Source organism: Larimichthys crocea, chromosome III (assembly GCF_000972845.2).
Source record: "Larimichthys crocea isolate SSNF chromosome III, L_crocea_2.0, whole genome shotgun sequence".
Classification (NCBI taxonomy): Eukaryota; Metazoa; Chordata; class Actinopteri; family Sciaenidae; genus Larimichthys; species Larimichthys crocea.
The window spans coordinates 40,753,658-40,777,765 of NC_040013.1; the positions used below are offsets into that span (position 1 = coordinate 40,753,658).

The following is a 24,108-nucleotide window of genomic DNA, read 5'->3' on the forward strand; positions in this document are numbered from 1 at the left end:
TTGTAGTTGTTTGCCGTGATTGTAGCTGATATTACGGCTCGACAAACCGCATCAGCTCGTAGGAGCCTCCTCCATTTTTGTTTGCCGCCAGCTAATCTTCTCAGCCCTGGTTACTTCACAACTGTGCTTGGTAACTGCAAGCAAACGAGAGGTTGCTCCTTGTGCTTGTCCTCTGCAAACGGTTAATCATCAAACTGCTTGTTCTTTGACACAAGTTTGATATTACGGAACTTTTTTTCCCCTTTTGTTTTTTTTTTCATGTCATCATGAGTTAAATATTTTGTGGGTTTGGGAGTGTTGATTGGACAAAAGAAGTTATTTTAAACACTCTGAGTCATGTCTCACGATTTGAATTGTAAGTTGTAACCTGAGACTCTTCGTGTCATTCCCTGCGAGCATGGAGGCAAACAGAATAGATATTTACTAGAAAAATAAAGCAGCCAAACAGTCAGACTTGTTTTTTGAATGTGCCTGCAATGTCGCGTTGATGTAGAGTTTAGTTATGATCGCCGTTGACCCGATCGGCTGTGAAGCTCTGTTGAGCCGTGGAGAGATGTTGTGAGCTTAATGCAGCCCAGCGTCGGATGATGGGAGCAGTCTACTTCAGTGACAGACACACTCGCCCTCCACCACCACCACCCGAGTCGGGTTTCATTTATATTTGTAATAGTCGGTGTCTGTCATACCTGGTCTCACAAAGCAACAAAAGGCTGATTAGATTGTCCCGTTAATATAAAACACATGACTTTTCAAGGACCTTGTTTGTTAATTATGTTAAATGTGACCTGTGTGCTGGTTCCACATACAACTGTTATGTAAACAAACATAACCTTGTCTTCACCACAATATCTTTTCCATCAGTCTATAGATGCTATATAAAGCTCACACTGAGTGAATTATTAATCCAAGGTGTGCTGGATTTTATGGCTGCACTGTCAGATCAAAAGGAAATATTCTTAATGTTTTGTGCATGGTTTTAAGTACAGATGTCTACACCCCATCTGGACATATTCGACACGTTTGGAAACCTTTAAATTTTGACTAGAATTTAAATTTAAGACCTCTGCAGAGGAATAGCTCGTGTTAAAATTACTACAATGAATTTGTGCCATGGAATTAAAAGTCTCAAACCGACTTTAGTCATCACTGAGCTCCCTGCAATGTCTTGTTTGCCCTTTTCTCTTCCCTCTCGCTTTTATTTTACCACCTGTTCTGCTTTCATCAGCCTGGTCTGCGTGTTGGGGGGACAGAGGGATGAAGGGACGGAGGGATGACAGTGTGGATTAACTGTGCTGTGTTGTTGCTGCAGTTCACACATTCCAGCAGGCCGATTCAGGCCAACTCACTGTACCAACACAGAGGCCTCCTTAACCCCCCTTCTGTCCTCTCCTCTGTCCTCTCAACCCCCTTCACCCACATCACCCCTCCCGACTCCAATCCCATCTGTGCAACCTTAATTTTAATTTGACAGAGAACCTCTAGCAGGTCCGTCCCTCCTCTTCCTCAGTTACATCACATCGTCCCTCTGCAGTCACATCTCCTCACAAGTTTGTGAATCCTGATTCATCCTGAGTGTGCACCAGTGTCTAAACAAGTAAACATGTTTCTCCCCACAACTCACTAACAAATACTGCAGGCCACCTTGGTTTGACCTGTGATTGTACTACCCTCTAGAGGCCAAACAGTGTCATTTCATAAAAAGTGAAAGTCAGAGTGACAAGGCAGTGTCACTCTCTGTTATTAATCATTCAGTCCAGTGTCTGTCTGTGTCTGTTTAGAGCTGCAACGATGCAACTATTTTGATAATCATTTAAGCCAAATTTTTTCTGGTTTCAAACTAACCAGTGTCAGAATTTTATACTTTTTTTTGGGCACACATAGTAAACTGAATATCTTTAGATTTTGATCTAGTGGCCAGACAAAATATTAACATTGGAGACATCACATTGGACTGGCCTTTTTCTGATTTTCTAACATGTTACACACAATTTTGTGACTGTAGTACTTAGTCAATAAAACAAGACGATAATCATTGGTTGCAGCCCTAGTTCTGTTACGATGGAGGTGAGGATGTGATCACTAAACAGATTCGTGACTCTGAAGGAACTGAGAAGCTGCATCACATGGTATTTCAATGGCCATTCAAAGACAACACTGACCTTTTCACCTTTCTTTTGACAGAAAAAGTCACTTTGAAGTAAACATAAAGCACAGAGGATTTTATTATGGTTGGCAATTTTCTGAATGTATTATGTAGCTCTGAAACAATTGGCTAAATATTCAAGCAGTTGAATAACACAGAATGGATTTTAAGTTAGATTTTATTAAGATTGTATTTTCTGATGTTCTACTGATGTTTCTTACTGCCACATTTGTCACCAGTTCTGGTATGTCACAGTCTTTGATGTAGTCTAAGCATCACTGGGACACTAATGTAAAAATAGCTGCTTCACTGTCACTCTTGTGGTACTGCACTTTGACAGAAATGATGAGTTGCAGTTTGCAGAGTAAATCTCTCCTGTAATATATAAATATTGTTACTGTCACAGTTATAACTTCTCACACTTGTTTTCTGTTGTTGTCTTTTTTTATCAGGGGCGAGTGGAGGTGGAGGCCGGTAACGAGAACATGAAGTTCGAGACTGGACCGTTCTCATTCTACGGCGTCATGGCGCTCAGTGCTCCCACACTGGGTGAGTCTAAAAACCTCCGTCACTCCTCTCCAAATTATTAATGCACTATTAATCAGTCTGCTGTGGTTAAATCAGGATTTGCAGTGTAATGTCAGGTTTAAATGCCTCCACTGCCACCTAGTGGCAAAATGTGCAACAGCCTGTTCTGGTGTCATAAAGGTGAAGTGGAGAGTAAAATATTTAGCTGAATTAAAATGGCTAAAACATTTATATTCATTTGATTTTTTCATTTTTTATGAGCATCAGCAGTCCTGTTAATTATAATCATTACAAAAACATGTCTCCCACTAGCATTAGAGCAGATGCAGTGGACACATGTTTGTGTGGCTACAGCATAATTTACGCGCTGCTTAGCATAATCCAAAAACAGCCGATACAACATTACTGGCTAAAAGATCAAATCTGTCTGCAGGATTTTATTAAAACATCAGTTCAATTGGTTATCACTCATCAGTACTGTTTAATGCAGATAGAACAGCTGCAGATTAAACATCAACACCTGTGGAGGGATAGGACAGATGAGGTCATCTGCATCTGGTGACTGGTGACTGGAAGGCGGATAACAAAGATTAAATGACTTGCATCTTAAAAGTTTCTCTACGTGTAATTCAGAGTGTTTGTTGGAGTACCAGGTGGGTTGAATTTGCCTCATGTGACACCATGTGATATACTTTCTGTATGTGATCCCTAGACTGAAATAAACAGGAGAACTGGTCCACTTATCTAAAACAATACTCAGATGTAACATACATGTGTTTGACGTCCATGATCTGCTTGTGGACATCAGACAACAGTGAATAGATGTTAAAATATTGATTAGTCGATTATCAAAGAGTCCCAACAGGAAAAGCTTTTTTTGGGGGGGTTTTATTTAGGATAGGGGTTTTGAGGGCTCATGTGTTTTATGGGGAAGTGGTTTCATGTCAGAAATGTTTAGTTTTTTTCTGGATGATGTGCTCTGTGACACTGACCAAAAGGGCTTTGTTTTGAAAGTGGTAAAGTACCGGAAATTTGCACTGAATTTTTGATTTGAAAACATGTTTACTTAAGATATTTATTGATTTAAATCCTTTTTGACATTTTGTAATACTGAATTTTATTTAAGCAATTGTTCGTTTGTGTTTAGACATTTAAGGTGTTTGACATTTAAGAAAGAACTGCCAATTTTTTCTGTGCAAAGATATTTTAAAATATTTTTTTTATTGGTACAGTAATATTTCAAATTTTTGATCACATGGACATGTCATGTAGGTTGTGAAAACTCCAACTCCAACACAATGATTGATCTGGATTCACTGTTTGCGATTTGTTCACTTGGCAAGTAATGGCATCGTGAACACCTTATTTGACACAGCGTCCACCTGGAAAGGCATAAATGTTGCCTGAACCCAGCGTTACTCCTTCTTTTCTTTATATTCTCTGTTTCATCTCAACAGTCTCCTCTTTCAGGTGCTTCAGGTAGAGAGACATTTCACCTGCAAACGCTGTTATCTAAAGCCTGGTGTCCCTGCAGCAGAATTTCTCTGTGGTTTTGCATGATCCTCTCCCAGTTTGGACGCAGATATGTCTCCCATTGTCTCACTCACTCTCCCACCCTCCCCTTCCTCCTTGTGTCCCATTGATCACCTCCTCCACCACCTCCTCCTCCCTCCCTTTTCTCCTCTCAGTGGCTGCACCTCGTCCTCGCCACCTCTCCTTTAAGAGGTTTTCTCTGTTCTCTCGGTTGCCAGGTAAACTCCGGCATGTCTGGGTCCTTTTTAACACCGAGGACGGGGCAGGGCTCGGTGGGTGGGTGGTGATTTTGAGTGGGTGGGCAGGCCTGGCTCTTGATCAGCCAGGTGTGAAATCTATTGAAGGGTAAATTAACGCCTGATCACAGAGAGCCGGGAAAAAAAAGCTCCTGCACTGCTACTTGGTTTGTGATTGTGGCAGTTCAGCAGCATATTTCCCCCTAAAACAGATTTACCTTGAAGGACAGCAAAGAGTTTCAACATGACAGCTACTTTTTTGGCAAATAAGCTCTTTGTACAACCTTTACACCTGGTCTATTGAGTGTCGATGTAAGTCAGTTACACAAATTAAAGTTTCCTTTGTCAGGAAGACGCCTTTCTGCTGGCACTCTATCTACTAGATCTATACACCCTTGTACGGTGTTGTCTGTCTTTTCACATTCCCAGTGTGTAGTGTGTTTTTTCCTAGACACATTAAATATTCAGGTACCTGATCACATTAACTAAACATGGTTTGAAAGAATATCCCAGTCTATGGATGCAAATGCAGGCATTAGAACAGCGGTAATGTAATCATAAATGAGATGCGCTAAGGAACTGCGAAGGAGGGATTACCTGTGTATGGTGTAGACTCAGGTTTGAGAAGATTTTAGTTTGTTAGGATTTGATTCTGTTGTTCTGAATTAAACGTAAAATTCAGGAAAAGAAGAACCATGCAGGTAGTCGTCAACACCAACCTGTTCTCCTGTGCATGTCCATGGGAGAACAGAAATACAGAGGAGACACAGAGGTTGTTGTTGCAAAGTAAGAAAGTTGATCAAAGAGCTCATCTGCCAAAATGTCAGCACAGTTTTTAAACTAGCAGAGTACTTGGGGACAGAAAATGATCACGTAGCACCTCTGATAAAATGGCGAAGGATAGGACAACATCACAAGATACCAACATGGGACTTGAAGCCCCTCGAGCGTTTGAGCTGTCTGCTCTTTGCAGCATCAATTCTGGATGCGTCCTAATAGCTTCAGACGGTGTCTTCATCTGTTTGTTTTACATCAGTTCACTGTTACTGTTAAACCAATGAAGAAAAGAATGTGGAGCTATTGAGATGCAGACCTGGATATTTTTAATTCAGATGTTTTTTTTTCTGTTATTGTTGTCCTATCGCTCATATTCATGGTGTAGAATAAACCCTAGTTTTTAAGACTAAGGGGCATTAATTGCTGAAATAGACTGTAGTCTTTTTAGAGAACAACAATCAGAGTCAGTTTAAAAAAATATATCAAATAATATCAAATGCCCAGTTCCAAATATAATCTCAGTACCTACTCAGTCTTGTGATTATGAATGAAAATATTTAGATAGTTGTCTTTTCACTGTGCGATGTGGTATTAGAGTAGGGGTGAGGATAGAGCTTTTTCAAAGCAGCCATTGTGACATGAAATAGTAGGTAAACACAAGTGATGCTAATTAAGGGTCTGTTCCATTCAGAGTCAGACAGAGTCAGGGTGCTGCTGTGGTGCATGTTGGTTCACTGGAAAGGCTCTGCTACAATAAATGGAACTGAACCTTAATTGGTGTCATTAGAAACACCTGTGTTGACCCTACTATTTCATGTCAACATGGCTGCTGTGAAAAAGGTCCATCACTCGTCCACTTCAGTTTTAAAAACACTAACTCACTCTGCGAGCACCAGGTCAGGTTTGGTTGCTCTAAAACCATTACTGATTTTTAAAGTCCTAAAGATCCAGTATGTAATTTTCTATAAGTTTCAACACCAGATACAGAAGTAAAAAAAAATAAAAAATCTAAAAATATTTAGAAATGTTATGTTCTTTAACTTAATCCATATCTCAACTATTATAAGAACTATTACAGCTAAAATATCTTCCTTTATTTATTTATTTTTTTTAAATGAAGCTTTAACCATTGATGATGTCGATTTGAAAACTCTCCTCTTAGGTCACAGTAAAATGTAAATATTTATTAGTATTAAACGTTTGGCTACGTCAGTTTGCGTTTGAGAATGATGTGACTAAAGTTGGGAAAATGGAAAATCACGAAACCCTACGTCACGCTTTTGCACAAAGTAAACAACTCTGCTTTCAGACTGGCGTCAACAACAAAATGCACATTGAATCATACAAATTTTTAGATACAAATCTCTTTTTTCCCACATCATCTCATTAAAGTTTAAATGACAAAAACTCTGTCTGTCACATGAATGATAACAGCCTTCAAAAACCTACTGTAGTACTGACTACTTTGGTTAGCCATGGTTTTTAAGGTGTTGGGGAATTTATGGACAGGATGTAAACAAAGGAAAGTTGCCTACTGGATTAACAGTTACAGTCTTGTATATTCATACTCATTACTAGTCTCATGACTAAGTGAAATCTAACCACTAACTAGAAAATTAGCCGTAGATACCCAGGATTAACTAGCTGGCCTAATTCATTAAACCCTAACGCAGTTGATGTGTCCAGGTAAAACAGTTTCCTATGACTCACTGAGGCCCCCTGCTGGAAGACTCACACCTACTGGTAATAATACACTGCTGGTAAAGAGCATGGGTGGGTGGGTGTGTGTGTGTGTGTGCGTGTGACGACAAATTGAACAATGTTTTTGTTTATCAGCATGAGCAGCCGGATGACGTCTATTAATGTTAGTCATCGTGGTTTCAGGAAGTTGGAGAGACATAAGACTTAAGAGTCAAACGTTACGTGTTATTGCGTAAGAAACTATTAACAGGTATAAAGAGCATGAGAGTGTGAGACTTACTATATCCTGCTGTCACTCCTTTACATAGACTATATTTGGTTCAGAATGTTTTTTGGATGTTGTCCTCCATAACCTGAAATCAAAAAACTGTGATGTGATATGTGTGTGTGGGGGGGAAAAAAGGAAATTGTTCTCATATTTGGGTCTTTTAACCATTTAACACTCAACCCCTTGAAGCCAGATGACAAATAGTCAATTAATTCGTCAGTCAGTGGGCAAAAAAATAAACCAGCAACTATTCTGATTAATCATTAATCATTTCAGAAAACAATGTCAAACAGTGTCTGGCTTCTTAAATGGGAGTATTTTCTGCTTTTCTCTGTTTTATATCATCGAATCTCTTTGGATTTGGGACTAAGCTAAATGAATCGTTTGAATAAGTCTTCTGTTTATATTTGATTTTGATGTAATACTTAATAGTAGTAGCTCTTTGGTGATTTCTACATAACACTAATGTCCTGCGGGTGTTAAAAAACTACTCCACTCTCTGTACATGTTTTCATTTGCAAATGTGGGTCAGAGACAAAATAAATGAAGCAATCCTGCCCTAACCTTGAGGGATTATAGTATAGTAGTGACGCTTAACCTCCCTATTTAGCATTTATATGCACAATAATGTAGTTGTTAGTAGATATAAGGACATTTTTAAAGCAATAATATACAACAATTCTAGCTTAGGACTTTATATTATCACAACTACTATTTGTCTGTTATATAGATATGTGTTTATACACTATCCTCGCCTTCTGGGTGAAGGAGTAATGGTATAATGTAATAGTAATAGTTTAGTTGGCGTGAAGCATCACAAATTGAGTCACTGCTTGTTATGCTGTTGGAAAGTTTTGTGTGTCACTGCCTTTGGGTGTGATTGAGGGCTTTGATAACGAAACAGAGGGTATGTAGAGAGTTCATGACTTAGTTTGAAATAACAGAACTTTAACTTCCTTAACCGTAACGTAACCTTTATTTTTAGCCCTGTTTGCCTTTCTTGCTCTCACGGATTTGACTGAACTTTTCTTTAGATGCTCCTGTTGTTATTTTGTGCATTCATCATGCATTGTGTGCTACTAAATAATCATATTCATACAAATCATTAATATTAACCTGCATTTGAACCTATTCTGCATCTTGTGCTCTCGAGGTCTACCATTGATCTTTGCATAGAGCCATTAATTCACGAATGGCTTTGAAACAGTAGTGTCAATCCTACAACACAGCTCTCTGTAGTGCTCATCACTAGTGTTTCCTCTTTGATGTATATGCAGGATGGCCCTGATACATCTTTATCATGCAATTATGCTAACAAGACCTTTTGTGTGTGTGTGTGTATGTGTGTGTGTGTGCGTGCAGAGTTTCGTTCGCCGTCCCACCTGAGCGGGTTGAACCGTACAGCCTCTCTGAGCGGAGCTGACCGGACAGAGTCACTCTCAGTCAGCGGGAGCAACAGTCAGCTCAACAACAGCATCCCCTTGCAGCAGTACACACCCGACTTCTACGTCCGAGCTCTCACTGACCTGCAATTTGTCAAGGTTGGTTGTACATTTTTAATCTTTGATAGAAGACAGACTAATGGCACCCAGGGGATTTTCTTGATATAGAGCTAACGCAGTCTGTTGTACAGTAATCTATTAACAGTGATGAATGAGTTACACTGACTACCAACAAAGATTCTTGATTTAACTGGCTGAGGTATAGTCATGGCCGCTTTACCAAGAACAGATGTCCTTGAAAATAATGACATCCGTTGATGTATTATGACTAATGTAACCACAACAACACACCCTTATGTCATGCTGTGGTAAGGCTAACTTAATCATGTGTAAAGCCAGATACAAATTGGATAAAAAAAATGGACATCTGTCCAGATGTGTTCAGACATGAGAGTGGAATCGATGTTATCTAAATTCACTCAAGGTAGAAAGTAAAACACCTGTTTTGATCTCTTCCTTTCTTTTTAGATCACACGGGCCCAGTACCAGAACGGCCTGATGGCATCTCGTCTGGACAGCACGCCCCAGTCCCCGGAGAGCGGCCACAACATGGCTCGTCTGGATCAGACCACTCCACCCGCCACCGTCAACACCACCATCACAGACCTGGGGGCGGACTGTACCCCGACAGAGAACGGACCGGACGAGACGACGCTTCTCCTCCTGAACGAGCAGAACTCACCGCACACAGCCAACCACCACAGCCAAATGGAAAACAGCATTTGACACCCTCGCCCCCACAAATATTCCTACATTTGCACGCATGCACTACTACGCTCAAATGTATGCTGAGGCGGGGGGAGGAGTGTGTGTGTGTGTGTGTGTTTGTCTGTGTGTGTGAGTGAATGGGGATGCAGACATTTGCCTTGGCACAGCTGATAAGGCATAAAGAGACAAGCCATGTGCATGCATATTGTGTAAATATGCAGTGAATAAACAAAACAAACACACATACACACAAACATACCAAAGCGAATGGTGGGAATTTGCCACATCCACTTTTCTATCATAAACACACTCACCACAAACCTAACACTCATCTATAATAGTTCATCGACAGAAAGGAGTATGTGTGTGTGTGTGTGTGTGTGTGTGTGTGTGTGTGTGTGTATGTGTGTGTTTGTTTGCACATGTTCCTTAATGTATTAATTAAATATTGATGACAAAGATCTGAAGGACCTGCTTGTCTGGACCAGAAAGCTCCTCCCTCTCTCGCCCATCATCGCTATCGGCTTTCAGAGGCAGGTTTCTTCCTCTGTATGTGTGTGTGTGTGTGTTTTTAAATGTGTGTGTGTGTTGCTTCCAATCCACTGTCCCCAATCAAAGACTCAGGGAGACTCCGCCCTCCCCCCCAACCCCTTTGCTGATGTACATGCAAAAGCCGCAAACCAACCCACCGCCACATGTGTAGCAACCTGCATCCCCTCCTCACCATCCATACAGCTAGAAGACAAAGACAACCCGAGCATGTCAGCAGAGTTCAAGCAAAGTAATATATGTTCCGTAGAAATTTATAGTGAAATATTTATTGATGAATTCGGTGTGAGACGGACACACAAGACTCCTACTGACTCCTTTTTTGGGGGAGGGTTTGGGGCGGATTTCTACAGGACGATTGTTCTGAATAACTGAACAATCGTGCCTTCTTGTTTTCTTGATAGAAGCAGTAAGTAGCCCAGAGCCTTTATCCCAGAGTTGTTAAAGAGATTTAGCAGCGATAGACAGCCAGTCTGTATCGTGATTAAGACAATCAATATGATTATGATGAATGTGTTAAATTAAATGTGTAGGGTACGTTAACTGTGGCCACCCTGCTCTCAAACAGCACCCCACAGCCTCTCTCTGAAATACTTTTTTTCTTCCCCACGATTTTATTTTTCATCAGCAACAGATCTGAAAAGTTGTGATGGGCAGTTTCAGATAAATCAGATCATAAGGGGAAAAAAGTTTTCACAAATGGTGGAAGGTGTTTGAGAGACAGACACTTGGCGAGTCCTTTCCTACTTTATAAGCGAGAGTGGGTCGTCTGTGCGCATGTTTGTTTTTGTGTGTATGTGACCAAAATGGCCATCACTAGATCTGGTGGGAACAGAAACCAAAAGAGGGAAGCTTGATCACATTCTGACTAGAAAATAGTAGAAATCCGAGACTTTATTTATTGAGTTCGATGTGATTGTGTGTGTGTGTGTGTGTGTGTGCGTGCGTGTGTGTGTATATATAAATATATTATTGTCAACGGAGGGGTGAGAAATGTGATTTTTATTCTGCCTCATTGTGAGATTTTACATGTTAAATGTTCCGTTGCATTCAGTGGTTATGTTTGGGTTCATCTTTTGTAAATCAGATCGGGAGGGTGGGTGGGTACTGAATAGCAAACCCAAACATTTATTGTTTGTATTTCTACAGCCAAATGCACCGCTCAGCCCTGACATCAGCCAAATTTTGTTTGTTTTATGGGAACACACTCCAGTTATATTTTACTGTACTTTTTGAGGAGATTTTAAAGGAAGAAATCGTTCCGAAAACTCAAATTCTGTCTTGTAACATGTTTTTCTTTGCCTGAGTTCTAGCAGAGCCAAAGCGACATTTCATCAAATCATTTTTTGTGATATACAACATGAAAAGTGAATCACACTCCATGTTTTTTGTTTTTAAAACCAAAGAGAGACAGCTACTTTCCAGTCTTGTTATTTCTGCGAGACATCCATGATAACGCTTTCTATAATAATGTACCAGAATGCATCGCAGCCAAACCAAAAGTTAGCATAGCTCTCACTGTTTTCCTGTCATCCTTGCTGCTTTGCTGTCAGTATGTTTTTTTTTTTTTCCCAAGTGAATCCAACAACTTCCCATCTGCTCTTCGAATCTAGGACATCAGAAGTAAGAGTAGATGACACACACTAACAGAGTTGGATACAACAAAAACAAAAATTGCTACTTTCCTGAGATCAACAGCTTCCTATTCTCAATCAATAACAGTGATACATTTTTAAATCACTAAATTTCTCTTCTCTCAGTGACAGAAGACAGAAATATCTGGTCAGCTTGTTATGTGGCATTCTCAGTAAATATTCATTCTGTACTGAAATTGTGAAACCAAAGCTTGACAAAATGACGATTTCATTTTTAGTTTCCAAATGAATTGGATTGTCCATTTTGATCTTATTTTTGGTCTTATTGTTTGGAAAAGTTCAAATATCACAAATGTTTTGGGGAAGAAAAACTATTAGTAATCTGCTGAAAAAGAATGATGGAAATGTTGTGTTTTCGTAACCATATACAAGATTTTCCTCCATTTGAAGCAGGAGGCCAGTGTCCTGAATGAATAGATCTTTTTGTTTGGTAGTAGAAAAATTATCCCTTAATATTGTGTTTGAGCAAGCAATGACTTTCTGCTCTAAGACACGAATAATTAGAAAAGTTATTGATACTTTATCCACCTGAGCTGTTCTGTTTTTTTTGTTTTTTTGTCTTATCACCAGTATGCCAACCATTTTTCTACAAGTTACTTTAACATAGAGATTTTATTATATTGCATCCAGTTTATTAAATGGTCAGTTAATATAACTTTGAAATCTGTTCTTTTTTAGGGTATGGGACCATCTGAGCTTGTTTCACACCGCAGTGTAAACTCAGTGTGCCTCACACTGCCTTATAAACACTTAAGTTTGAGTCTGGTGTCCCGTTTACCTGATCCATTAGTGCATTGTGGTACTGCACAAATGTTTTGTTTAATGTTTTTTTTTTTTTTTTAAACTGGAAAATGTTCACATAATCATATGTTCCGAAAGGTAAATGGGCATCTTCTGGATATTCAACTCTAAGCACCATACAATTTGAAGATAAAAGAGCATTTATATTGATAGCAAAAACTTCAGGATGGATGGTAACTCTGATTATCTGCAGTTATCCCAGGTAAAATTCAGGGTGAAAGTCACACGTTGTGACTCAATCATTGGGGAAATGAATGGACTGCGGGGGTCTCAAATGGGACTAGGATAACAATCAGAATATGTTGCTGGTAAAAGCAGACAAAATAGCAGACAAATTCAGTTCAGTAGTAGATTCCTATTAATCTATATGGACAGAAAACACCAGCAACACATTCAATCTTTTGTGAAAGACTGTAAAAGTTATTAATATGTAACAAAAGGTACTTATTCATTACCCAGTTATGACTAACTAACTTTATTTTTTATTACTCAGCAGCTAAGAAAGAATTGTTTTCCATTTCAGGAAATCAAAGGAAAGGTGTATTTTCCCATAAGCCACAAATAGGGAGCTTAGTAGCTTTTATGCAATACTGTTACTGACCAGGATTTCATAATCAATTCTTTGCTGACCTCTTTACATGACCCTGCTTTTTTTTTTTTTTTTTTTAAGTAGCTGTCATGTCAGCACCCAAACGAAAAGCTTAAGGACTCACTGTTCTGTTGCCTTCACTATGTTTTAATGACATTACTGGATTTTTTTTAATGCTCATTAAATGAATTATTTTTGACAAACACATACACACACTCCCATTTCAAAGACTGTTATGTTAATTTTTATGGCTGAGATTGTTGTTAATGTTTTTTTGTTGGTGTTTTTGTTCATGTGTGTGCCTGTGCACTCCCACCTGTTTTAAATTGTGCTGGGTTGTGTGTGTGTGTGTGTGTGTGTGTGTGTGTGTGTGTGTGTGTGTGTGTGTGTGTGTGTGTGTGTGTGTGTGTGTGTGTGTGTGTGTGTGTGTGAGAGAGAATCAAGTCTGGTTATTTTTTTGTACCTCAAAACACTGTCAGTAATTGTGGTAGACAACGATCGTTTTTTTTTTTATTTGTCATGAAATTTGATTTTGGGAACAGAGCGAATGGAGCAACTGGTCTTGTGGGAAGAAATAAACTGATTGTCTTTCATTCTCTCTGGCATGCTGTAACTTAAAAAAACAACAACAGAGAAACAAGGTGTAAATACTGTTTTATAATTTCTGTCTTAATGAGTTTTGAAGATGAAGAAAGTTATTAATAAACCTGAGATATATTTCTCTATGGACCTCTGATTGTTCTGATTTCTTCTGAGAACTTTGAGACTCCACAGTGATCCTTCTAGGAAGTACAGTGCCAGTCAAACCTTTTCATTCAATGTGTTTTTCATTAATTTTATTATTTTCTACATTGTTGATTAACACCAAAGACACCAATCACCTGGAATGAGTTGTTTGCATACTGTATATACTGAGCACTTGTTGGCTGCCTTGCCTTCACTCTGCTGTCCAACTCATCCCAATTCATCTAGATTGGGTTCAGGTTGGATGATTGTGGAAGCCAGGTCATCTGATGCAGCAGTCACTGTCTTTCTTGGTCACCTAGCCTTTACCTAGCAGAAGGTGTGTTTTGGGTCAATGCCCTGTTGGAAAAAAAAATTATGGGATGGCATGAAGAATGTAATAGTAGCCATGCCGGTTCGATCCCCAGCTCCTCCAGTCTGCATGTTGAAGTTTCCTTGGGAAAGATGCGTCAATACGCAAGTGTCAACTAAAATCATCACATCACATCTCCTTCTCCATGTTACACAGTGGGAACCACACATGCAGATACCATCCATTCTCTTTCTCTGTATCTCACAAAGACGAAGCAGTTGGAACCAAAAATGTCTAAATTGGACCCATCAAATGAAAGTACAGATTTCCACTGCTCTAATGTCCATTCCTTGAGTTTCATGGTACAAGCAATGCTCTTCTCCTTCTTAGTCTCTTTTTCAGAAGTGGTTTCTTTGCAAATTGACCATGAAGGTCTGATTCACACAGTCTCCTCTGAACAGTTGATGTTGAGATGTGTTGGCTTCACTTCACAGCCGGAGGTTACGCTCAGGTATGGCACGACGCATCTTCAGTGTATTATTGTCGATGTGTCTGGCCCTATGTCATATGATCTTACTTCTGTAAAGGTTCTCAGTCATCCAGGTCATCTCTCTTCAAAAAGGGATTAGTCTTGGGCAACTGGACTGTTTGACGATCTGTGAAGACGTTTTGCCTCTTGTCCAAGAAGCTTCTTCAGTTCTGACTGGTGGGGAGTTTGTGTATTTATATTAGGATAGCTTGTAGATCCACCCATAGTTTCACTTACACTGAACAAAAATATAAATGCAACACTTCACACTTGCCTCATGTGACTCTAAAGACCATCGACCACACTCGAGTTCAGGTGACCTGAACGACGGTGATTCACACCAGTCCTCAGGTGACCATCAACAACGCTGGCGACAGTCGTCACAACTATGAGCGCTAATGAACTACACTGAACAAAAATATAAACGTAACACTTTTGGTTTTTCTCCCATTTTTCATGAGATGAACTCAAAGATCTAAAACATTTTCTATATACACAAAATAACCATTTCTCTCAAATATTGCTCACAAATCTGTGTAAAGCTGTGATAGTGAGCGCTTCTCCTTTGCTGAGATAATCCATCCCACCTCACAGGTGTGGCCTCCTTTGCTGAGATAATCCATCCCACCTCACAGGTGTGGCATATCAATGCTGATGAGACAGCATGATCATTGCACAGGTGTGCCTTAGGCTGGCCACAATAAAAGGCCACTCTTTGTCACACAGCACAATGCCACAGATGTCGCAAGTCTTGAGGGAGCGTGCAGTTGGCATGCGGACAGCAGGACTGTCCACCAGAGCTGTTGCCCATGAATTGAAACTGCATGATCATCGTCCTCATCAGGGTCTCGACCTAATTCCAGTTTGTCGTAACCGACTTGAGTGGGCAAATGCTGACATTCAATGGCGTCTGGCACGTTGGAGAGGTGTTCTCTTCACGGTTCATCTCATGAAAAATAAGAGCAAAAACAAAAGTGTTGCGTTTATATTTTTGTTCAGTGTATTTCGTTAGCGCTCATAGTTGTGTGACGACTGTCATCAGCGTTGTTGATGGTCACCTGAGGACTGGTGTGAATCACCGTCGTTCAGGTCACCTGAACTCGAGTGTGGCCGATGGTCTTTAGAGTCACATGAGGCAAGTGTGAAGTGTTGCATTTATATTTATGTTCAGTGTAAGTGAAACTATGGGTGGATCTACAAGCTATCCTAATATAAATACACAAACTCCCTACCAGTCAGAACTGAAGAAGCTTCTGGACGTGTGGGCCCGATGGTCATTACAGTCACATGAGGGAAGTGTGAAGTGCTGTTCAGTCTCCTGAGTCTCCGGAGTGATGAAATGACAGCACTGTAGGTGGGGGATAAGTGATAGAGATATTGATAATGAGTGCAATGCTAATGATTGCGTGGCAGGTCACATATGGGGAGGAAGTGAAAACTGCTGCTCCTTTCTGCTTGCATCACTGGGAATTTTGTTTGCCAAACTGGTTCTGCACATATTATAGACACAGGTTGTGGAGAGTTTGTGCAATGGGTGATACAGTACAGTATCTAATTACACCGAATCTGACACATTTTTCTTTTGTGTATAACTGGGGTGATTCCATTGTAGAAACCTGCTGTGAGAAGAGGTCATTTCATTAATCAGATTAATCTCTAATCACTTTGTTCACGTCCTCCAGTTTCTTGCTCAGCTCACCCACGCTAAGGTTTTCATTAAGCCAGAGGATCCCATTCACATGGTCATAGAATAATAAAGTGTCTGCTGCAACACGGAAAGAAACTCAATTTCCTGATGGTAGACGAGATAATATTAGTCAGCAGTAATTGTGAGAGTGATTCACAAAGAGGAAATGCTACAACATGCCTGTGTGGTATAACACACCCTACGTATTATATTTCATGAGGACACACAGACCTCGCTCCAGGCAAATGAAATATTTCCACTACTTTTCTGCTTACCTATTAAATGTTCATATCATATGTATATGTCAAATGTTCGTATCATATTTACATTTAGGTGTATATAATATTAAGAACTATGTTTCATTCATGTATAATCACCTGAAAATAAGAACTGTTGCATCTTTGTTTCCTTAAAATGAGCCTTTTATTCCTACAGATGCCGTAAATCCTATCCACAGAGACTGTTCACCACTAAATCACCACTAAGTCAGCAGCTTGAACCAAGAGCTGTGTGGGAGGCTACGTCACCGACAGGGAAGTGAGGAAATGTGTGAATCTGCCACTGTTATGCAAAAACAAGAAATCTATGATGGCTGGAATTTCTCCAAAAAATTCAAAGAACACCAAAACACTAAGGAGCTTGGTCCAAATATGCGTAGGTTAGAAAATAAGGAACAGAAAATTTAGCATTTCCTTTGATTAAATTTTACAAATTTACAGAAGGCTATGACTGTTTTTGGTATATGTGGATGAAGCTGGTTTTAGCCAGCTGCATAATGGAAATGTATCTTCAATAATATTTGGATATTTTTACAGTTTGAACACTAGTCCCATAGAGGGGTGGAGGATGCTTCCCTTAACATCTTGCATTTATAATCAATATAAATCTGTTTGACCGGACAGGTGACTTTTCAGCTGTGTGTGTGAATGTTTTCTTGTATCTATAATCAGTGGTTAAATTGGCTTTTGTAAGGAGGGGGAGCCGTTCTTCACTCACAGTGGTCAATAGCTCTCAAAACAACCTTGCACCATTGGTTTAATACATATTTTATCAATTTATAACCTACTTATTTATATCTCTCACCAATTCACATATTGGTAACTTATTTAGCCTACATTTCACCATCAATCTACACTGCAATTAGAAACTTATTCACAATATACACAATTCACATATTAACACAATTCACATATTAACTTTTTTTTTTTTTTACATCCCATCTATTTACACTGTTATCTGCATCACTTATTTACATCTCACACCATGAATTCACATGGTTAATTACATCTGACACCATAAATCTACATCAATCAAATCAATTGTTTGCTAAACTTTCTTACATGTCACAACATCAAACCAAATATCAGCAGTTGCCAGTCATTACAATAATTCACACTGTCTACATGCTATATGGTCTGCTGACCTCCGGGTTTAGCGCTTCTTAACAGTTAGTTAACTGAATGACATTTTATTTTATGTTTCTGTGACTCTGATACTTTTTCCCATAAGCTTACATTGTGAAAAAAGCAGCTGTAAAATGGTGTATATGTTTTTTAGAGCATCAAACCCCCTGTGAAATATCTTTTTTTTTTATTAGATAGATTAGATATTAGATTTTTTTAGGATTCCAGAATAAATAAAAATAAATAAAAAAACATTAAAAAGACAATATCTTAATATTCATTATATGAAATTGTTAAATGCATATTGTTATATTACAGTATATGCGAAATATTCCTAAACACTGTTACAATAAAAATGCAGAAGTACAGGATTTCATCATCCCACTTCATGCTGAACGGAAAATCCCATGTGATGTGTATATAACCTGCAAATCTCCACAGAGGGGCAGAACAACACTGACAGAACAACTGAAGGGATCTTAACCAAAGACACTAATACAATTCCTGATCTACTGACCTTAACAGGTAAACGCACTTCACTCTTTTTCTTTCTTTTTTTTTCTTTTTTTTTTGAACAGATTTTGAACAATCTTTGCTTTGGGCCATTTTAACGGTAACACTGAGCGTAGTTTGAGACGTGATATGATTATAGGATAGCTTCTTTACTCTTCTGCCTGTCATGTTATTAAATATGGCAGTTTTTCTAGATCATTGTGTGTTTTTAATCTCCATCTCATTCAATTAGTAATTAATTAATTGAAAAAAAAGTGTTATGAATTACTGTAGTAGTAGATAGAAGTACTGTAGAAGTAAAAATGTTAAATCATTTTATTTCATGAAATTAAAAAGTGTAAAATTGAAATTCTAGCTGTATTTCCTTAATTGTTTCCTGATTCGGTGACACTGAAAATGACTCCCCTGTCTTCCCTGCGGATCTCTTTTGAATTCAGAAAAAAAGATGGAATCTGAGATGAAATGCAACGTGACCGAGATGTGGAGCCACAAGATGCCCATGGGACTGGACTTGGAAGTTACCCATCATCCACGCACAATGAAGCATGTGGTCAACCTCATCATTGCCATTGAGAGGTTAAAGAGCAGCAGCTCAGAGTTACTGCTGAGCGCCTCCGAGTTCAGAGATGAAAACCTACTCAGCTTCGTGCTGGAGAACATAGTGGAAGGTAATGACACAGAAAAGGGATTTCCTCTCTGTTACCTCAGTATAAATATATTATTCACTTTATTTATTTATTTATTTTAAATACTGAGTTTATATTGTAACTCTGTAACTGTATTCATTGGTTGAAGGTCCGCTGGCGTGACTTTTATTGCTCCATATACTAAAATAACCATAATATACTGTATATCTAACAATAGCAGCATAACAATGAGGTGATATAGACTGGTGATAATTCTTGCTACTTGATGATAAGAAATCATAACAGCAACACAACTAATCAGGTGTGCCTCTTTTTCCCTCAGAGAAAATTGTGTTCGAGTGTGCTTCAGCTGCACCAGTTCAGTACACAAAGACAGCGGATTACCAGTGCAGCGTGACCGACAGCGAGAAGAGGAGCTTAGTCCTGGTCCAAAACAGCATGGAACTACATGCTGTGATGCTGCAGGGAGGCGCTGAGAACCGCAAAGGTAATTACACGTGACCAGTCAGGACAAGTGAATAAAAAAAAAAATCCTTCTCTGTGTCATGGTAGATATTTTGATTTAGGGGTGACGGGTCTTTTTAATTATGTCGTAATTCTTGATATTTTAACTGAAGCTGTTTAAAAGGTGATATTTTAAATCATTTTTGCACCTAAAATTTCCCCTAATTGATAGTCTGAGAACCATCTTTTAATGTAAAAGTTTTACTACAGTTACTTACTAAAGTAACTCAAAAAATAAAGGTAGTGGAGTAAGAAGTATAATGTTTCCTTTTTAAATGTAGTAAAATAGAAGTACACAGTTACAAAAAGAGTATAGGTTCATGAAATGTGTAACTCCTGATTCAGTTATTTTGGATACAAATACCTTTTAACCTCAAAGTCACAGAAAGTAGCATTTGTCTGATCACAGAGGCTGATATTGTCTTTTAGTTTTCATTAAAACAAACCTCTACCCTCTGTTCTCTCCTCAGTTCACTTGAACATGGCGACCTACGTGGACCCTGCACCCAGTGCTGAGGCCCAGACTGTGGCTCTGGGCATCAAGGGCACAAAGTTCTATCTCTCTTGCCATAGGGATGGGGACAACGACCCAACCTTGCATCTGGAGGTAAAATTCATGATTTCTTACATGAATCTCGCATTTGAAATGACAAACTTTGCTTAGGGTAAAATGTGGCACATTTCTCAAGGAACAGTTTCCAAGGAAAACTGATTCGATCTACCTGATCATCTAAATTGTTATCATCTGAAATATACACTGCACATTTATTCATTCAATAATTTCTGATATGAGCTACTACTTTTGTCAAGTGTGACAGTCAAACCTTATGACCTTTGTCTTCTCAGACAGTGGAAAATTCAGCCAATCTGGCAAGGATCAGCTCAGACAGCGAGATGGTTCGATTTCTGTTCTACAAACAAGACACTGGGCTGAACCTTAGTACCCTTGTGTCCGTCCCCTACAACAACTGGTACATCAGCACAGCAAAGGAAAACAACAAGCCGCTGGGAATGTGCCTGGAGAACGCCAGACGCCACAGAAACTTCAACATCCAGCTGCCAGGTGAAACAACTGAGGGTCAGGCCTGATCCTCTTAAGACGGAAGTTTGGATATTGATTAGTGTAAATTACACTGCACTAAAAATATTTTTTACTCAGAAAAATCAGCCCAAAATATGTAATTTATATTTTTTCAAACCACTATGACTGAACAACTTTAGCATGTTTTAAAGATGATCTTTTTACTGTATGTACCAAGTACAGAAAGTGAAACGCTTAATGTATTGACTTAGTCAAGTATGACCACAAGGTGGCATTATTGTGCTGCAGGCAGGGTGAGTACCCTGCGGATTATGCAGAATAATATGACACACTGGTAAAGTGTGTTAATCTATTAATTTAATCTATTTATACACAACTTTAAACTATATATTTATTTGAAAACCTGCTTGCTACTATTTTTGAAATGATGTACAATGAATCTATAATAAAACTTCATAATTTAAAGTATTTGGATTTGTGTTTTGTTTATGTTCACTCAGAATTTATGTTCACTCAAAATTTGGTAAATCACTTTACTATATATATAGTATAATCACTATTGAAAGAACAAAACTAAATGTTAGCAGTGAGGATAATCATTTATAATACACAATTCTGACTGCACCAAAGGACCAGCCGTATGCAGATTTGTCACTGTCCTCAATGAGGCAGATGACTGTTGTGTCGTCCGCAAACTTCAGGAGCTTAACAGATGGGTCTCTTGAGGTGTAGTCGTTTTTGTAAAGGGAGAAGAGTGGTGGGGTAAGCACACTCCCCCGGGGGACGCCAGTGCTGACTGTCTGTTGTCTGGTGCTGGAAGTGATGTTCCCCAGTCTTACCTGCTGCCTCCTGGCAGTCAGGAAGTTTGTAATCCACTGAGAGGTGTCCACAAACATCTTTGTGTAGGTCCCTGCAGAGTCGAGGTGTTGCAGGATGTAGTGCAGTCCCATGTGGACCAGTGTCTAGTAGCTAAACAGCAGGCAGTCCAGTGCGACAACACCAGTCTTTCAAAGGACTTCATGACTACAGATGTGAGGGTGACAGGCCTGTAGTCATTTAGTCCTGTGATGGAGGGTTTCTTGGGGACTGGGATTATTGTGGAGTGTTTAAGGGGACTTCACACAGCTCCAGTGATCTGGGTGGAGATGGGGGCCAGGTGAGCAGCACAGACCTTAAGACAGGGTCTGATGCCTTCCTGGTCTTTTGTCAGTGGTAAATTTGACACACACCCTCTTCACAGATCCTGAGTGCCGGTGGCTTGCTGAGTCTTGCTGTAAAGCAGGATTTATGGTTGTTGTATGTGCCAGAGTTCTTGGTAGGCTCACACATGTTTAAAAGCTGATGTATGATGTCACTTCATTTACATCTGCAACATCTGAAAACAAGATGACATAACATAAAAAACGCTCCTCCACACCAATCCAAAACAGTAAAAAATAAATTACTTAACTTTTCTTAATTTTCTTAACTTCTTAACTTTTTCTTTCTTCCTTTTTAAATCTTAAATTAATAAAAAAATACAATGGACCAACATCCATATTAATGTGCAAAAAATTAAAAAAACAAAAAACTAGTAAGAATAGTCATATAGTCATGTTGCTGCTTGCTGGACAGGAGCTGTTGAAAATCCCTCTGGCTCTCCTTGGACAGTTCTTTAAAACTTGCTCCTGCAAACACAAAGCTCTTTAGCTTACCAAGCAAAACTGATCAGAAGCAAATAATTATATCATATAACTGCAGCTGTGTTGCACTAATGCAAAACTTCTGAATCTGTTTTTATATTAAATATTACAATGTACAGTGTCCCTTTAAAGCATACTACCAGTTTCAGTTGTCACTTTCAGACTTTTTCTGCATTTATCTCCAAATTATATTTGTTAAAGTAATAAAAAATGAAGGTAAATGAGTGATGAGCACCATATGAATATGTTTGCATATATTTTGCAGTGCATTACAAAGTGGACAACTTGACAAATCTAACTGATGATATGGTCTTAAGCTGTATTTTACTGAGGGCAGAACTACTCTTATGCAGTATAGTACACTTTAAATTTACTTTATTTTGTGTTACAATGGTTCTTTTGAAATAGAAAGTACTATATTAAAAACTTTACTCATTCAAAACTAAAACTCTCTGTGGGAATAAAGGCAGGTTTGATCAAATTAGTAAACTACATTGTCACGATAAACGCTGTAATAAATTTGGCAAAGGGACTTCAACTAAATCAGCAGAGTTGTCCAGTAACCAAACCACAGTATATAAAAATACAATAAAGCAGAGAATTGGACAATCTTTCTGAGCACAGTGATCATTTAAAATATATCATGAATAATCCACTGCTATACTACTACTACTAGTAGTAACAATAATTATTCTGATAATAGTTGGTTTGATTTATAAAATAGTAGTACAGGTCTATGTTTGAGATAAGACACTCACTGGGTGACGATTCACGTACATTTGCCCAGCCACACACACACTCTACCAAGTGTAATGTGAGCTGCTATACTATGACACACCAGGTTTCACTTCAGTCAGTCAGTCCCACGGTATGACAGCACAGTCCATTCACATGACACATTTGTTTGAGCCCTTGTGTGAAGCAAACTCTGGATAAAGCTGACTTTATTTACATACATACAATCATAGCCAGATAGCTGAGGCAGTTAACATATCAGCACTTACATGCTTTTTAAGTGCTATTTTAAGCATATATGTGTTTCACACAACAAATGAGGGGGTTTGTCTGGCTACAAATAAAGACAGGTACATTTAATTCTCCCCAAATATAATATAATATGAAGCTAAACTTGCAGTTTGGGGGGGGGCCCTGGTGGCCCACAGACAAAGAAGATGAAGATAAATGATTTCATGTCTATGGAGAGATGTGACATAACCATAATGTCCTGTTGTTTGATTTTTTTTGTTTTCTAATATGATGTCCTTATTAAGTGGAAATAAACCCACAAAGACGACATGAAGATAAATGATTTCATTGTCTATGGAGAGATGAGACATAACCATAATGTTCTGATGCTTGTGTTTTTTATTTTATTTTTTTCTTTATGCTGAACCCAGGAAAATGCCACTCAGATGTTAACTGCACTCATCATTGTTTAGGTTGTCTGCTGTTTTGTTGCGTCATGGCAGCGTGGAGAGAGTCGGACAGATTGTACTCCTTTTCTTTGACTGTTTTCCAGAGATTGGCATTCACTTTGTAATTTCCTCACCGTCTTTCTGGTCGACTCTAGAATGTCTAACTGTCGTTGCATGTTCACTCGGTGTTCAGTTTTAATTACGGTTAACTGTGTTTGTAGTTTATACTTATACCGTTGGACAGTTTGCAGCTCTTCCTTAAGAGCCTTGTTTGTTGCCAATAAACAACTATACTCATCCATAGCCTGTGCAAAGCCTGATTCAGATCTTTCCTTGTAAAACTTAAACTGGGCCTCTAGATTTTCTATCAATTTGTCTTTTTCACTACTTGACATGGCCATTTTAGATTAATTCACTTTTGGACTAGGCTAAATTTAGACCTTGAACAAGCACTGTGTAAGATTGCTTAAAATCTGTTCCAAAAAACTTAATTACTTATTTTCATCCAAGGCTTTGACACAGTACTGACGTCAGTATGTTTTGATGTAGGCCCCGCCCACAACCAGGAATCTGCCCCAATCATCGCGACCTTTTCTGCGCATGCGTATTTTTTCTTCTTTTTTTTTTTTCGAAATTTCAAACCGACCAATCAGAGAAGAC

General features: G+C 38.9%; 2 protein-coding genes across 2 annotated transcripts; both read left to right on the forward strand.

Moving 5' to 3' along the window:
- The first annotated feature begins 2,573 nt into the window (after positions 1 to 2,573).
- Positions 2,574 to 13,724, forward strand: LOC113745626 (metal transporter CNNM4). Its single transcript, XM_027277745.1, has 3 exons — positions 2,574 to 2,692; positions 8,549 to 8,727; positions 9,157 to 13,724. Exons 1-3 carry the CDS (start codon positions 2,629 to 2,631, stop codon positions 9,412 to 9,414), a joined length of 501 nt encoding a protein of 166 aa, XP_027133546.1. The 5' UTR covers positions 2,574 to 2,628; the 3' UTR covers positions 9,415 to 13,724.
- A 4,331-nt stretch (positions 13,725 to 18,055) lies between these two features.
- On the forward strand, positions 18,056 to 20,819 carry LOC104923462 (interleukin-1 beta). Its single transcript, XM_010736551.3, has 5 exons — positions 18,056 to 18,170; positions 18,596 to 18,826; positions 19,128 to 19,292; positions 19,780 to 19,916; positions 20,156 to 20,819. Exons 2-5 carry the CDS (start codon positions 18,604 to 18,606, stop codon positions 20,396 to 20,398), a joined length of 768 nt encoding a protein of 255 aa, XP_010734853.1. The 5' UTR covers positions 18,056 to 18,170; positions 18,596 to 18,603; the 3' UTR covers positions 20,399 to 20,819.
- The last annotated feature ends 3,289 nt before the right edge of the window (positions 20,820 to 24,108 follow it).

Excerpts from the sequence above, each read along its gene's own strand:
- LOC113745626 (XM_027277745.1), top strand. The coding sequence starts at position 2,629 with ATGAAGTTCGAGACTGGACCGTTCTCATTCTACGGCGTCATGGCGCTC. Across the intron at positions 2,693-8,548 it reads GCTCAGTGCTCCCACACTGG|AGTTTCGTTCGCCGTCCCAC; the intron begins GTGAGTCTAAAA and ends GTGTGCGTGCAG. Across the intron at positions 8,728-9,156 it reads CTGACCTGCAATTTGTCAAG|ATCACACGGGCCCAGTACCA; the intron begins GTTGGTTGTACA and ends CTTTCTTTTTAG.
- LOC104923462 (XM_010736551.3), top strand. The coding sequence starts at position 18,604 with ATGGAATCTGAGATGAAATGCAACGTGACCGAGATGTGGAGCCACAAG. Across the intron at positions 18,827-19,127 it reads GCTGGAGAACATAGTGGAAG|AGAAAATTGTGTTCGAGTGT; the intron begins GTAATGACACAG and ends TTTTTCCCTCAG. Across the intron at positions 19,917-20,155 it reads ACCCAACCTTGCATCTGGAG|ACAGTGGAAAATTCAGCCAA; the intron begins GTAAAATTCATG and ends TTGTCTTCTCAG.